At 49.4% G+C, this 12,908-nt stretch overlaps 1 protein-coding gene across 1 annotated transcript in view; it reads left to right on the top strand.

The window, feature by feature from the left end:
- MYH15 (myosin heavy chain 15) overlaps window positions 1–12,908 on the top strand; it is a 54,922-nt gene that overhangs the window by 26,795 nt on the left and 15,219 nt on the right. Inside the window, exons 24-32 of the mRNA XM_068163061.1 lie at window positions 8–250; window positions 1,406–1,582; window positions 2,147–2,292; window positions 3,495–3,585; window positions 5,719–6,108; window positions 7,493–7,619; window positions 9,706–9,824; window positions 11,220–11,416; window positions 12,267–12,616. Coding sequence (XP_068019162.1) covers window positions 8–250; window positions 1,406–1,582; window positions 2,147–2,292; window positions 3,495–3,585; window positions 5,719–6,108; window positions 7,493–7,619; window positions 9,706–9,824; window positions 11,220–11,416; window positions 12,267–12,616 — 1,840 coding nt within the window. The remainder of the gene's footprint in view (window positions 1–7; window positions 251–1,405; window positions 1,583–2,146; window positions 2,293–3,494; window positions 3,586–5,718; window positions 6,109–7,492; window positions 7,620–9,705; window positions 9,825–11,219; window positions 11,417–12,266; window positions 12,617–12,908) is intronic.

Here is a 12,908-nt window from a genome sequence, read left to right as displayed (position 1 = left end):
CCACCAGGAGCAAGACACCCTGGCAGATGCTGAGGAACGATGTGACTTGCTGATCAAATCCAAGATTCAGCTGGAGGCCAAAGTCAAAGAACTGACAGAGCGGGTGGAGGATGAGGAAGAGATGAACTCTGAGCTGACTTCTAAGAAGAGGAAGTTGGAGGACGAGTGCTCTGAGCTCAAGAAGGATATTGATGACCTTGAAATAACACTGGCAAAAGTAGAGAAAGAGAAGCATGCTACTGAGAACAAGGTACCTTTGGAACTTCACCATGGACTCAGGAGAGGCTGGGCATAGATTACCTTTATGACAAGCTCTGCTGGTATTCTGCTGGCTTTATACTGCCTGCTGCACAGGCCACACGAGGGAGCAATATGCATGAAGTTATCTGACCTTGGGAGAGAAATTTTGCCCTGTCTGAGCTTAGGTTTCCCATTTTCTGAACCATTTCCTGCAGTTCAGCTAAAGAATTGTGTCAAGTTGGATCATTTTTGAGTAAGCCTTTTTCTGCTCTAGCCTTGTAACCAGGGGAGGTTTAGGTTGGATGTGAGGAACAATTTCTTCCCAAAAGGATTGTCAAGCCCTGGCACAGGCTGCCTAGGGCAGTAGTGGAGTCTCCATCCCTGGAGGGGTTCCAAAGCTGTGGAGATGTGGTGCTGAGGGACATGGTTTAGTGGTGACCTGGATGTGCAGGGGTAATGATTTGACTTGATGATCTTAAAGATCTTTTCAAAACAAAACTATTCCATGAGTCCTTCGAGGTTTTCTTCTAGGAGTCTGTGCATGTAAAGCTGTAGCTGTAAAGGTGACTTGTAGATAACATCTACTTGTTAGGGGGGCTACAAGAAAGCTGGGGAGGGACTTTTTACAAGGGCTTTTAATGCCAGGATGAGGAAAAATGGCTTTGAGCTGGAAGAGGGGAGATTTAGACTGGATATTAGGAAGAAATGCTATACAGTGAGGGTGGTGAAGCACTGGAACAGATTGCCTGGAGAAGTTGTGGATCTCCCTCCCTGGAGGAGTTCAAGGCCAGGTTGAATGAGACCTTGAGCAACCTGCTCTAGTGGGAGGTGTCTCTGCCCATGGCAGGGGGGTTAGAACTAGATGATCTTGAAGGTCCCTTCCAACCCAAATCATCCTGTGATTCTCCCAGAGAGAATCCAAGGCTGGAGTTGCCCACAGTGAGAGTCACATTGAAAATAATTTAGTCCACTTGAAAGAATATTCTAATCCCATAACAAGAACTGTGACACGTTGGCTCCCTTGGTGGCAGATTGACTCCAAAAGCTTAAGGAGCAGCACAGGGAAATGTCTCAGTCCCTTTCTTTCCCTTGTCTCCTGCATACACATTCACTGGAGCCAGGCTCATTTCAAAGCCTTACAAATACATCTGTCTTTCTCACACAGGTCAAAAATCTGACAGAAGAAATGGCAACCCTTGATGAGAATATCAGCAAACTTACTAAGGAGAAAAAGTCCTTGCAGGAAGCTCACCAGCAAGTTCTGGATGACTTACAAGCAGAAGAGGATAAGGTCAACACATTGAGCAAAGCCAAAGTGAAACTGGAACAGCAAGTGGATGATGTAAGCTGCCTCTGCCCTCCTTTCCCTAAGCTTATTTGTCCACCACTTAAGAGTTTGCATGAGCCTGAAACGGTGCAAAGTTTTCAGAGGTATTCCTGTCGTTTTAGAAATGATCAAGGATTTAGAAATGTAGACCTTGCACTGCCTGTGAAAGGTGTCATAACTACAGGAAGGCTGTAAAAACTTCTCTGTGTAGTTCAGCCTTTTGAAGGAGCCAGGTAACAAGGGGAAATCCACTCTTTGCAATTCAGCTGGCAGGAAGTCAAACAGAGCTGGCTACAAAGAGAACTGTCCTGCTTGCACTCATGTAGAGCATGGACTAGCCCTGATGGTACATTTCTTTAGCCTGCATGCCCACTGGCTGCTGGAAAACAAAAGACCTAACACAGGATCACAGGAGGTGACCCTCAAAGGTCACCTTGTCCATCCCCAACAAGTATGCTTGGGCTAAGTATTTATGGTTGTAAGTGTCCAGAGCTCAGCACAAAACTGGGCTCAGCATCTATCTGACTGCTGTAAACCATCTGTCCCCAAGAGATTTAACAAGTTGTTTTGCTCCTGAAGCTTGAGGGTTCACTTGAACAAGAGAAGAAGGTGAGAATGGACCTGGAAAGGGCAAAACGCAAACTGGAAGGTGATTTGAAGCTGACCCAAGAGAGTGTCATGGACTTGGAGAATGACAAGCTGCAGATGGAAGAGAAGCTCAAAAAGTAAGAGGCTGATTCTGATGTACAAAATCAAGCAGCACAGTTCCCATTGGCATTGCAGAGCCTTCAGGTGTGTGGTCCTGCTCTGATGGCAGCTGAAGGGAAATTCACAGAACCACAGAACTGTAAAATCCTAAAATCAGACTTGAGTTGGAAGGGACCTTAAAGGTCATCTAGTTCCAATCCCCTGAAACGGGCAGGGACACCTCCCACTAGGCCAGGTTGCTCAAAACCTCATCCAGCCTGGTCTGAAACACCTCCGGACATGAGGCCTCCACAAATTCTCTGGGCAACCAATCCCTCTGTCTCACTATCCTCAGAGTAAAGAAATTCTTCCTGATGTCCAATCTAAATCTACTCCACTCCAGTTTCAATCCATTACCCTTTGTCCTGAATTCCACGAGGAGAGATTATGCAGCCAAGGAGGGAGGGAAAACCACTCTTGTGCACAAGAAACATCAGAATTCATTACACTGTCCAGCACTGGAAAAAACCAAACCAAACCAAAACAAACCCCAGCACCAGAACAAGAGGACACAGTCTCAAGCTGTGCCAGGGAAAGTTTAGGCTGGAGGTGAGGAGAAAGTTCTTCACAGAAAGAGAGATTGGCCATTGGAAAGTGCTGCCCAGGGAGGTGGTGGAGTCACCACCCCTGGAGGTGTCCAAGAGGGGACTGGATGTGGCACTTGGTGCCATTGTTTAGTCATGAGGTGTTGGGTGACAGGTTGGACTTGATGATCTCTGAGGTCTTTTCCAACCTCATTGATTCTATGATTCTATGAAAATCAACCAACCAAGTAACAAAACCCACCCAACCCCCCCCCCCCCACACACCACCACCACCACTCCAAATATTGCTTCCTTTTCTCATTGCTTAGAAGAGAAAGTTGAAGGAAGCCCCTTAAAAAGTTGCTCATCTCATCTTATCTAGCTAGGCCAATTTTGTTGAGAGACCTGACTCTGTTAAATATCTTTTTCCCCCCTAAGGCTGAAAATAACTTTGCTTTTGTAGCACACAAAGAAGCAGAAGTGTAATTGCACAAATGCATGCAGGGTCCTGGCGTGGAAGCTGCTGCTGCTCAGAGGAAGATGTGTTCTCATGCAAATTGCAATGGATGAGGATTGCTTTCATTTCCAGCATTTGTATTGGTAAGACTGACTTGAAGCCAAAATTGTCACAGTGGTATTTTTCCTTTCCATGGCAGGAAAGAATTTGAAATGAGCCAGCTGAATTCCAAGATAGAAGATGAGCAAGCTATAGTGATGCAGCTACAGAAGAAGATCAAGGAGCTTCAGGTCAGCTCGCTTCCTTCTCGTGTACCTTAGGGTCGGTTTCTCTTGGTGCCTCACTGAAGGGCTTTGCAGAAGCTTTTCATAGCTAGCTGCAGCTGACTTTTGAGACTCAAAGTGGTGAATCATAGAACTGTTTTGGTTGGAAAAGACCTTTAAGATCATTGAGTCCAACCAGTATCTCACTCTACCAAGTCTGAGGCTAAACCATGTTCTTCAGCACCACAACACTGCACATTTTTGACACTTCCAGAGATGGGGACTCCACCACTCCCTTGGACAGCCTGGTCCAGGCCTTGACAACCCTTTTTGGGAACAAATTGTTCCTCATGTCCAACCTAAACCTCCCCTGGTTCAACTTGAGGCAGTTTCATCTTGTCAAGACCTCCACTTTAGCCTGGGTCTAAGTTCAGTTTGGAGCAGGCAGGAGTGAAATAAAAACACTCCACATGGAACTGGAAATCCAAATGGTGATTCTATTTAACCATAGAATCATGGAATTCTCAGGGTTGGAAGGGACCTCAAGGATCAACTAGTTCCAACCCCCCTGCCATGGACAGGGACACCTCACACTACATCAGGCTGCTCAGAGCCACATCCAGCCTGGCCTTCAAAACCTCCAGTGATGAGGCTTCTACCACCTCCCTGGGCAACCTGTACTCCACTTACATAGCAGATACAGGGTTTATGAGATGGGATGGGATGGGATGGGATGGGATGAGATAGAATGGAATGGAATGGAATGGAATGGAATGGAATGGAATGGAATGGAATGGAATGGAATGGAATGGACCAGACCAGGTTGGAAGAGACCTTCAAATAACACAGCTGATGATTTCTGCTGGCTATCTAGTCCCCTGGAGGACTGTCACTTCTTTGATTCTTAAAGGCATCTAGCCTTAACCCACAACATCCTGTCAAGACCCCCAACTGAACTTGGTGGCTTCCCACAGTGCTCCCTTTTCCCCTCAGGATGTTCATTTTATAGTGGCTCCTTCCCAGTGGCACAAGGAGAGAAAGAGAAGCATGCTACTGAGAACAAGGTACCTTTAGAAGCTCACCATGGGTTCAAGACAGCTTGGGCGTGGGTTACCTTTATGAAGAGAGCTACTGGTCTGGTAGTTTGAAAGGACATACTAGTGTCTTCAGGCAGGGCAGGAAGGCTGTGGTGTATTGTTTTAAACTGTCCCAAACCATGGAGCTGAAGGTGGGTGCTGGGGAGGAGTTTAAGAGTGGTAAGCATGGAGTTAAAATTTAGGGGAAGCTCTCAAGTGCACAGGAAATTCTCATCAGAAGCAAAAAGGAAGACAAAAATGTCCTTCCCCAAAATATCAGCTCTTTTTTTTCAGTCTTTTTCTTTATTGTGGTCAGTGAGATACATTTGCCTGGCTTGGCCATGGAGTGTAGATCAGCCCAAATAACTGTTTCATTAAAAGAAGGCTGTTCCCAAATAGTAGTCACTGTGCATGGAATTCTGCTGGGCTTGAAATCCTCTCTGAACACCCTAAGAAAGAAGCTTCATCAGCCACAGAGCTCTTAAAATGGGCACAAAGGGTCCCCTACAATGACAATTTGTTGCTGCCACCATCAAGCAGTTTCCTCATGTACTTCAGCTGAATGTCAAGTACATGAGTAGAAGGTCAATGCACTTGGCCTAAATGTCTTGAACTGGAGCTTGCAGAGCAAACTACCAAGACAAAGATGTGAGTCATCATCTGTACTACAGCTTGAGATCTGATTTACTGGGAAAGTCCTTCAGCTGCTCTCCTTCCATCTCTGTTGTAAAATGTGGGCTGGCAGAGGGTTTAAAAATTAGTAACATGCTTCATGGTCTTCTGGTGAGAATAATAAGCTTCCCCCCAGGGGAAGTTTAGGCTCAAGGTGAGGAGGAATTTCTTCACTGAGAGAGTTGTTCGCCATTGGGATGTGCTGCCCAGGGAGGTGGTGGAGTCACCATCCCTGGAGGTGTTCAAGAGGGGATTGGACGTGGCACTTGGTGCCATGGTGTAGTCATGAGGTCTGTGGTGACAGGTTGGACTCGATGATCTTTGAGGTCTCTTCCAGCCTTGGTGATTCTGTGATCTTCTGTGGTGTTTGAATGATGGAGGTGACCCAAAGACGCTTGTGTCTCTTTGGTAGGCTCGGATAGAGGAGCTAGAAGAGGAGCTGGAAGCAGAGCGAGCTGCTCGAGCCAAGGTGGAAAAGCAGAGATCAGATCTGGCTCGGGAGCTGGAGGAATTAAGTGAGCGACTGGAGGAGGCTGGGGGCGCCACGGCTGCCCAGCTGGAGATGAACAAGAAACGCGAGGCGGAGTTCCTGAAGCTGCGGCGAGACCTGGAGGAGGCCACGCTGCACTACGAAGCCACAGCTGCCACCTTGAGGAAGAAGCATGCAGACAGCGTGGCTGAGATGGGTGAGCAGCTGGACAACCTGCAGCGGGTCAAGCAGAAACTGGAAAAGGAGAAGAGCGAGCTGAAGATGGAAGTGGATGATCTGTCATCCAACATGGAGCAGATGGTCAAGGCCAAAGTAAGCGTCCCCAGGCTTCCCAGAGCCTCAGAGGTGTTGCTAAGGCTGCTCTGAGGGTTTCCCAGGACACCTGGTAGGGCTGGAGCTAGAAGGGGCTGACTTTCAGTCTGAGGTTGCTTATGTTGCACAGTGCCCACCTTCCTTAGCTGGTGGTGTGGCACTTCTGACCTGGCAAGGGGCAGCAGTTGAGGTCAGAGAGCAATTCAGAGGGGCTGTCTAAAACACAGAGTGCACCCTCAGCCCCAGCCACGTTGCTTACCCATGGATCTCAGAGCACAAAGCTGTCTCGCTGAAACCACGCTCCACCAGGCTGGTGATGGCCAGGGTGATGCCACCCGAGGCAGGATATCTTCCTCCCTCAGAGTCCTCTCAGATCCTGCCCTTGATTCACAGACTGCAGTGCAAAGCCAAGGCTTGCATGACCACCCTGGGTAGTTTTGCTTCCTTTGGGGGAATTGTGGGGCTTGTTTCCTGGGCAGATAAATCCTGGCAGCTTTCAGAGCTCCCTAAAGAGCTCTTTCAGTGCAAGTGATGCACAGCAATGTCAGTGTTCTGAGAGTTAGGAAGCTGTCATCAAAGGCAATTTAGGATGAATGGCAATTAAAGCAGAATCAGTCAAGCAATTCTCATTGGAGGTGATTTTCCCATCTAGCAATTATGATGAGGCTATGCCTGAACCTCACAGGCATGTGATTGCTTTTGATGTTCTTGCAGAGTCTTTACACTGATACTGCTGTTCAGAAGGCAGATGAAGGCAAACAAATGTGGAAGGTGCTTTGACAGGGAGTCCCCTGGCCTGGGGCTGGGGCACAGGGCTGCTGTTCCCTGCTCTGCTGCAGTGGAATTTGTGTCTTTGCTATCTGCCTTTCATCAGGCTGGAAGGGACCCTCAGAGGTCATCTTGTCCAACCTCCCTGCAGTCAGCAGGGATGCTTCCAACTATATCAGGCTGCCCAGGGCCACACTGAGTCTGATCTTGAATGCCTCCAGGGATGGGTCCTCAACCACATCTCTGGGCAACCTGTTTCAGCATTTCACCACTCTCATGGTGAAGAGCTTCCTCCTGATGTCCAGTCTACATCCACCCTGCTCCTGTTCCAAACCATTGCCCCTCATCCTATCACCACAAGCCCCTTCTAAGCATTCCCTCCCCAACCCTCCTGTAGGTTCCCTTCAGATACTGAAATGTTAGCTGTAAGGTCTCCCCACAGTCTTCCCCAAGCTGAACAGGCCAAATTCTTTCAGTCTGCCTTTCTATAAGAGGTGCTCCAGCCCTCTGATCATCTCCTGATCACCATTCCTCTGCAAGCATGCACTTGGAGGTCTCCAGCTTCCAAATGACTGCCTGCCACCTGCAGTTTTGCTCTTATCCTGATTCCTCTTAGGCAAACGCCGAGAAGCTTTGCCGTACTTATGAGGACCACCTAAACGAGACAAAGATGAAGCTGGAGGAGATGACACGCCTCATGAATGACCTCACCACACAGAAGACAAAACTGCAGAGTGAGAATGGTATGTGTCTGTGTCTGTGTGTGTTCAGCCTGAGTAGACTGTGCCCCAGTAAGGTGTCAGGCATGTCTCAGCACAGCGCTGGTGAGATGCATCATGCAACGGCATCTGCTCTGATGGGATTGCTGGGTGCAGCAGTAGCTCTGTGTCCTCTAACATTCCTGCCTTCAAATGTTTATGGCCTTGGTGTGGGCACCTTACCTCAGACTGGTTTTGAAAATAAACCTGGAACCACCTCCCCCAGCACACCGTGGTACCACCTCCCCCAGCACACTGTGGTACCATCTCCACCAGCACACCATGGTACCATCTCCACCAGCACACCGTGGTACCACCTCCCCCAGCACACCATGGTACCATCTCCCCCAGCACACCATGGTACCATCTCCCCCAGCACACCATGGTACCATCTCCACCAGCACACCGTGGTACCACCTCCCCCAGCACACTGTGGTACCATCTCCCCCAGCACACTGTGGTACCATCTCCCCCAGCACACCATGGTACCACCTCCCCCAGCACACTGTGGTACCACCTCCCCCAGCACACCGTGGTACCATCTCCCCCAGCACACTATACCATATCTTGTTCTGAAATGAGTGCTGCCTAGGTGCCCAGTTTCAGAAGCAAGGATGTGTGCATCTGTCTTGCAGTGCTAGAGGGAAGATGAAGGATTTGGCACAACTGCTGCTGCCTGGGTCAATAGCATCGTCCTCAGCATGACCCTGAGCACTCTAGAAGATCATAGAATCATAGAATGGTTTGGGTTGGAAGGGACCTAAAAGATCATCTAGTTCCAAAGCCCCTGCCATGGGCAGGGACACTTCCCACTAGAGCAGGCTGCTCAAGGTCTCATCCAAGCTGGCCTTGAACACCTCCGGGGAGGGGGCATCCACAACCTCCCTTGACAAGCAGTTCCAGTGTCTCATTCTGTAAAGAATTTCTTGCTAATGTCCAGTCTAAATCTACCCTTTTCCATGTCAAAGCCATTGCCTCTCGTCCTGTCACTGCAAGCCCTTGTAAAGACTCCCTCCCCAGCTTTCCTGCAGGCCCCCTTCAGGAACTGGAAAGCCACTCTAAGGTCTCCCCAGAGCCTTCTCCTCTCCAGGCTGAACAGCCCCAACTCCCTCAGCAGAGGTCCCCATAGCAGAGGTGCTCCAGCCCTCTGATCATCTTCATGGCCTCCTCTGGACCTTCTCCTTCTATGTCCTTTTACTGAGGACAGCAGAGCTGGACACAGCACTCCACGTGGGGTCTCAGAAGAGCAGAGCAGAGGCGGAGAATCAGCTCACTCCTGCCGGTCACACCTGACTAAAAATACCTGCTGTCCTCTGCTATCTGCCTGAGATACCTTCCAGCCAGAGCAGTACTGTTTCTTCTCTGTATCCTCCTCAAATAGCACTGCTCTGTGTCTCTTCAAAGGCACAGCTTTCATTTCCTTTTGTTTGCCAGTTTCATGTCTCTACATTACTTAGATAGAAGGCTGCAGTGTCCACCCTCCCTTTGCTCCTGATGAAAGAAGTTGTCCTCAGGTAGCCCTCTGCTCTGTGTGCTGGTCATTTGTGAGGTTCTCAGGGTGCTTTGCAGCCCTTTGAGAAGTTGTCTGTGGAAAAGCAACGTCAAGCAGTTAAAGAAAGTATAAGCAAAGCCATGACAGTAGGAACCAGCCTAGTCTGACCCAGGAGCTAAACAAAAAGTAACAAACCCAAGTAGCAGCAGCGCAAAACAAACCCCAAAGGCCTAAACAAAATGAAATCAAAGCAAACAAACAAAAGGAAAGCAAGTAACAAGGAACAACCCAAACAAACCAACCCCCAAAGGAAACAAATCTGAAAGACCCTCATACACACAGACAAAACCAACCAACCAAACCCAAACCCAAAAGGGAAAACCAGACCAATCCAAACCAAACCAAACCAAGCCCTAAGGAGAACTCTTGCCCTAGCAAAGTGTCTGATGGTTGGAGCCAGCCACAATCACTGCAAGCTCCTTTCTCCAGCAGAATTGGCCAAGCCAGAGCTGGGTTCTGGTTGGGACTTTCCTGTTTCACCACCTGACTTGCCCTGTTTGCTGTGCAATCCTCTGGCAGGTGAATTCACGAGGCAGCTGGAGGAGAAGGAGTCGCTGATCAGCCAGCTGTCCCGGGGCAAGACATCGTTTACACAGCAGATTGAAGAGCTTAGGAGACAGCTAGAAGAGGAGACCAAGGTAATGCTTTGGCTGCTGGATTTGATTTACAGATTCACAGAAGGCATCAAGTTGGAAGGGACTCTCAAAGGGCATCTTGTCCAACACCCCTGCAGTCAGCAGGGACATCTCCAACTTGGTCAGGCTGCCCAGGGCCACATCAAGTCTGATCTTGAATGTCTCCAGGGATGGGCCCTCAACCACCTCACTGGGCAACCTGTTCCAGTATTTCACCACTCTCATTATAAAGAACCTCCTCCTAAAGTCCAACCTACATCTACCCTGATCCAGTTTCAAACCATTGCCCCTTGTCCTATTGCTGTAGGCTGTTCTAAAGAGTCTCTGTCCTGCCTTCCTGTAGGTCCCCTTATCATAGCATCAGTCAGGGTTGGAAGGGACCACAAGGATCATCTAGTTCCAACCTCCCTGCCATGGGCAGGGACACCCCACACTAGATCAGGCTGGCCAGAGCCTCATCCAGCCTGGGCTTAAACACCTCCAGGGACAGGGCCCCAACCACCTCCCTGGACAACCCATCCCAGGGCTTCACCACTCTCATGGGGAAGAACTTCCTCCTCACCTCCAGCCTGAATCTCCCCACCTCCAGCTTCATTCCATTCCCCCTAGTCCTATCACTCCCTGAGATCCTGAGCAGTCCCTCCCCAGCCTTCCTGTAGCCCCCTTCAGATACTGGAAGGCCACAATGAGGTCACCTGGGAGCCTTCTCTTCTCCAGACTGAACAGCCCCAACTCCTTCAGATATTGAAATGTAGTTATAAGGTCTCCCTGGAGCCTTCTCTCAGCCAGGCTGGAGAAGAGAAGGCTCCAGAAGGACCTGGTGTTTTCCAGCCTCAACAGTTCTATGATCACAGTTCTGTGACTGTGAAATGGAATGGGGGTAAGGTTCATGTTCATTAGTGCCTTGGATAAAAGCTGAAATGAGACATGAATTTCTTTCCTGAAAGAAGGTGGTCTCAGGTTTAAGGATGTGCTCAATGACCTTAGAGGTTTTCTCCAACCAAAACAACGCTGTGATTCTCTAGGTGTGAGAATGCTTCCTGCTACTTGTACTGATCTGAGTGTCTGCCCCTGGGGCAAGTCACAAGAACTGAAGAGAACAAGCAGCAGCCATCATTGTCAAATCAAACTTAGCCAGTAGGATAATCAGAATCTCAGGTCTTGCAGCTGAAAAGTTTGGGTGATTCCCCAAAGATGTTAAATGCTCCTCAGTCTGGATAGCTTCTTCAGCACGCCACCAGCTAGGGATGACTTCTAACACTTCTTACCTCACTTGGCCTGGGCTGTTCCAGGCCAGAGGCAAAAAGACAAAAAAGCTTTAAGTCTTCATCTGACTTTCTAGAGGGGTTTTGTTTGAGTGCTGCTGTAGCTGACCCTGCAATGCTTCTCTCCCTGCAGTCCAAAAATGCCCTGGCTCATGCCCTGCAAGCAGCCAGGCATGACTGCGACCTCCTGCGGGAGCAGTACGAGGAGGAGCAGGAAGCCAAGGCAGAGCTGCAGAGGGCTCTCTCCAAGGGAAATGCAGAGGTGGCACAGTGGAGAACCAAGTATGAGACTGATGCCATTCAGAGAACTGAGGAGCTGGAAGATGCCAAGTAAGTAGGTTATGTGGGATTCTTCACACCCTTGTCTGGCAGGACTGAGCAGCAGGAGTGAGATGATTCTCCACCTCTGCTCTCCTGAGACCCCCACTTGGAGTACTGTGCTCAGTCCTGGTTCCCCCAGCACAAGAGGGACATGCACAGAAATACCTGCCACATGTCAGCATTCATAATTCATACTTGAATTTGGGCCCCTCTCTACAAGAAGGACATTGAGTTCCTGGGGTGGGTCCCAAGAAGTGGAACAGAGCTGGGGAAGGATCTGGAGAACAGGTCTGGTGAGGAGCAGCAGAGAGAAATGGAGTTGTTTAGTCTGGAGGAGAGGAAGCTGGGGGGAGACCACATTGCCCTCTACAACTCCCTGAAAGGAGGTTGGATTGGGGTGGGGGTCAGTGGTAGAAGGGGAGGAAATGACCTGAAATTGTGCCAGGGGAAGCTTAGTTTGGAGAATAGGATATTTTTTTCCTACAAGAGAGGTCAGGCATTGGAACAGGCTGCCCAGGGAGGTGGTGGAGTCACCATCCCTGGAGGTGCTCAAGAAATGTGTGGCCATAGCACTTTGAGACATAGTTTAATGTCCATGGTGGTCTTAGTTTGGTGGTTGGATTCAGTGATCTTAGAGGTCTTTTCCAACCCAAACAATTCTGTGATTCTGCAGTGTAAGATGGGGTTCACCTCTCACAGTCCTTCCTCTCTAGAGGCTTGATTTCCCCTCTCTTTTCCCCTTGTCTCCACAATTTTCCCTTTCAGAAGTGACTTGCTGAGCTGCTGCTCTGGTGTTCATTTCTCTGGGTGACACAGCAGCAGTGGCTCTGTCATTTCACTGCCTCTTCCCACCTGATAGGAAGAAGCTGGCTGCTCGCCTGCAGGAAGCTGAGGAAGCAATTGAGGCAGCTAATGCCAAGTGCTCTTCTCTGGAGAAGACAAAGCACAGGCTGCAGAACGAGCTGGAAGACATGATGATTGACCTGGAGAAGGCCAACTCAGCAGCTGCCTCCCTGGACAAGAAGCAGCGTGGGTTTGACAAGATCATCAGTGACTGGAAGCAGAAGTATGAGGAGTCACAGGCTGAGCTGGAGGCTTCCCAGAAGGAGGCTCGTGGTCTTAGCACCGAGCTCTTCAAGCTGAAGAATGCCTATGAGGAGACACTGGACCACCTGGAGACACTGAAAAGGGAAAACAAGAACCTCCAAGGTAGGGCTTATGCAGATCCAGCATGAGAAACACAGCACAGGACAGCAGGAGGGGTGCAGGTGCCCTGTAGCAGCTGTGGGGAGAGGAGTTTGTGTCATCCTTCAGACTAGCTCTCAGAGGTGCTTGGAGCCACTGAGTGATGCTGGCAATGAAGGTTTAGAACTTAGAAATTGCTAGTGCCAGAGGAGAGCAGGCTTCCCTCTGCTCACCTGAGATCACTGGCAGAGGTGCCAGTCTCAGGTGACAGCCAAGGAAGAGGACAGAGGTGCAGTGAATGAAGCCTAGACAGCTT

This window comes from Melanerpes formicivorus, unplaced genomic scaffold (assembly GCF_026170545.1).
Source record: "Melanerpes formicivorus ecotype bairdi unplaced genomic scaffold, bMelFor1.0.p_v2 SCAF_70, whole genome shotgun sequence".
Taxonomy (NCBI): domain Eukaryota; kingdom Metazoa; phylum Chordata; class Aves; order Piciformes; family Picidae; genus Melanerpes; species Melanerpes formicivorus.
This window is presented reverse-complemented; position numbering and strand designations above follow the sequence as displayed.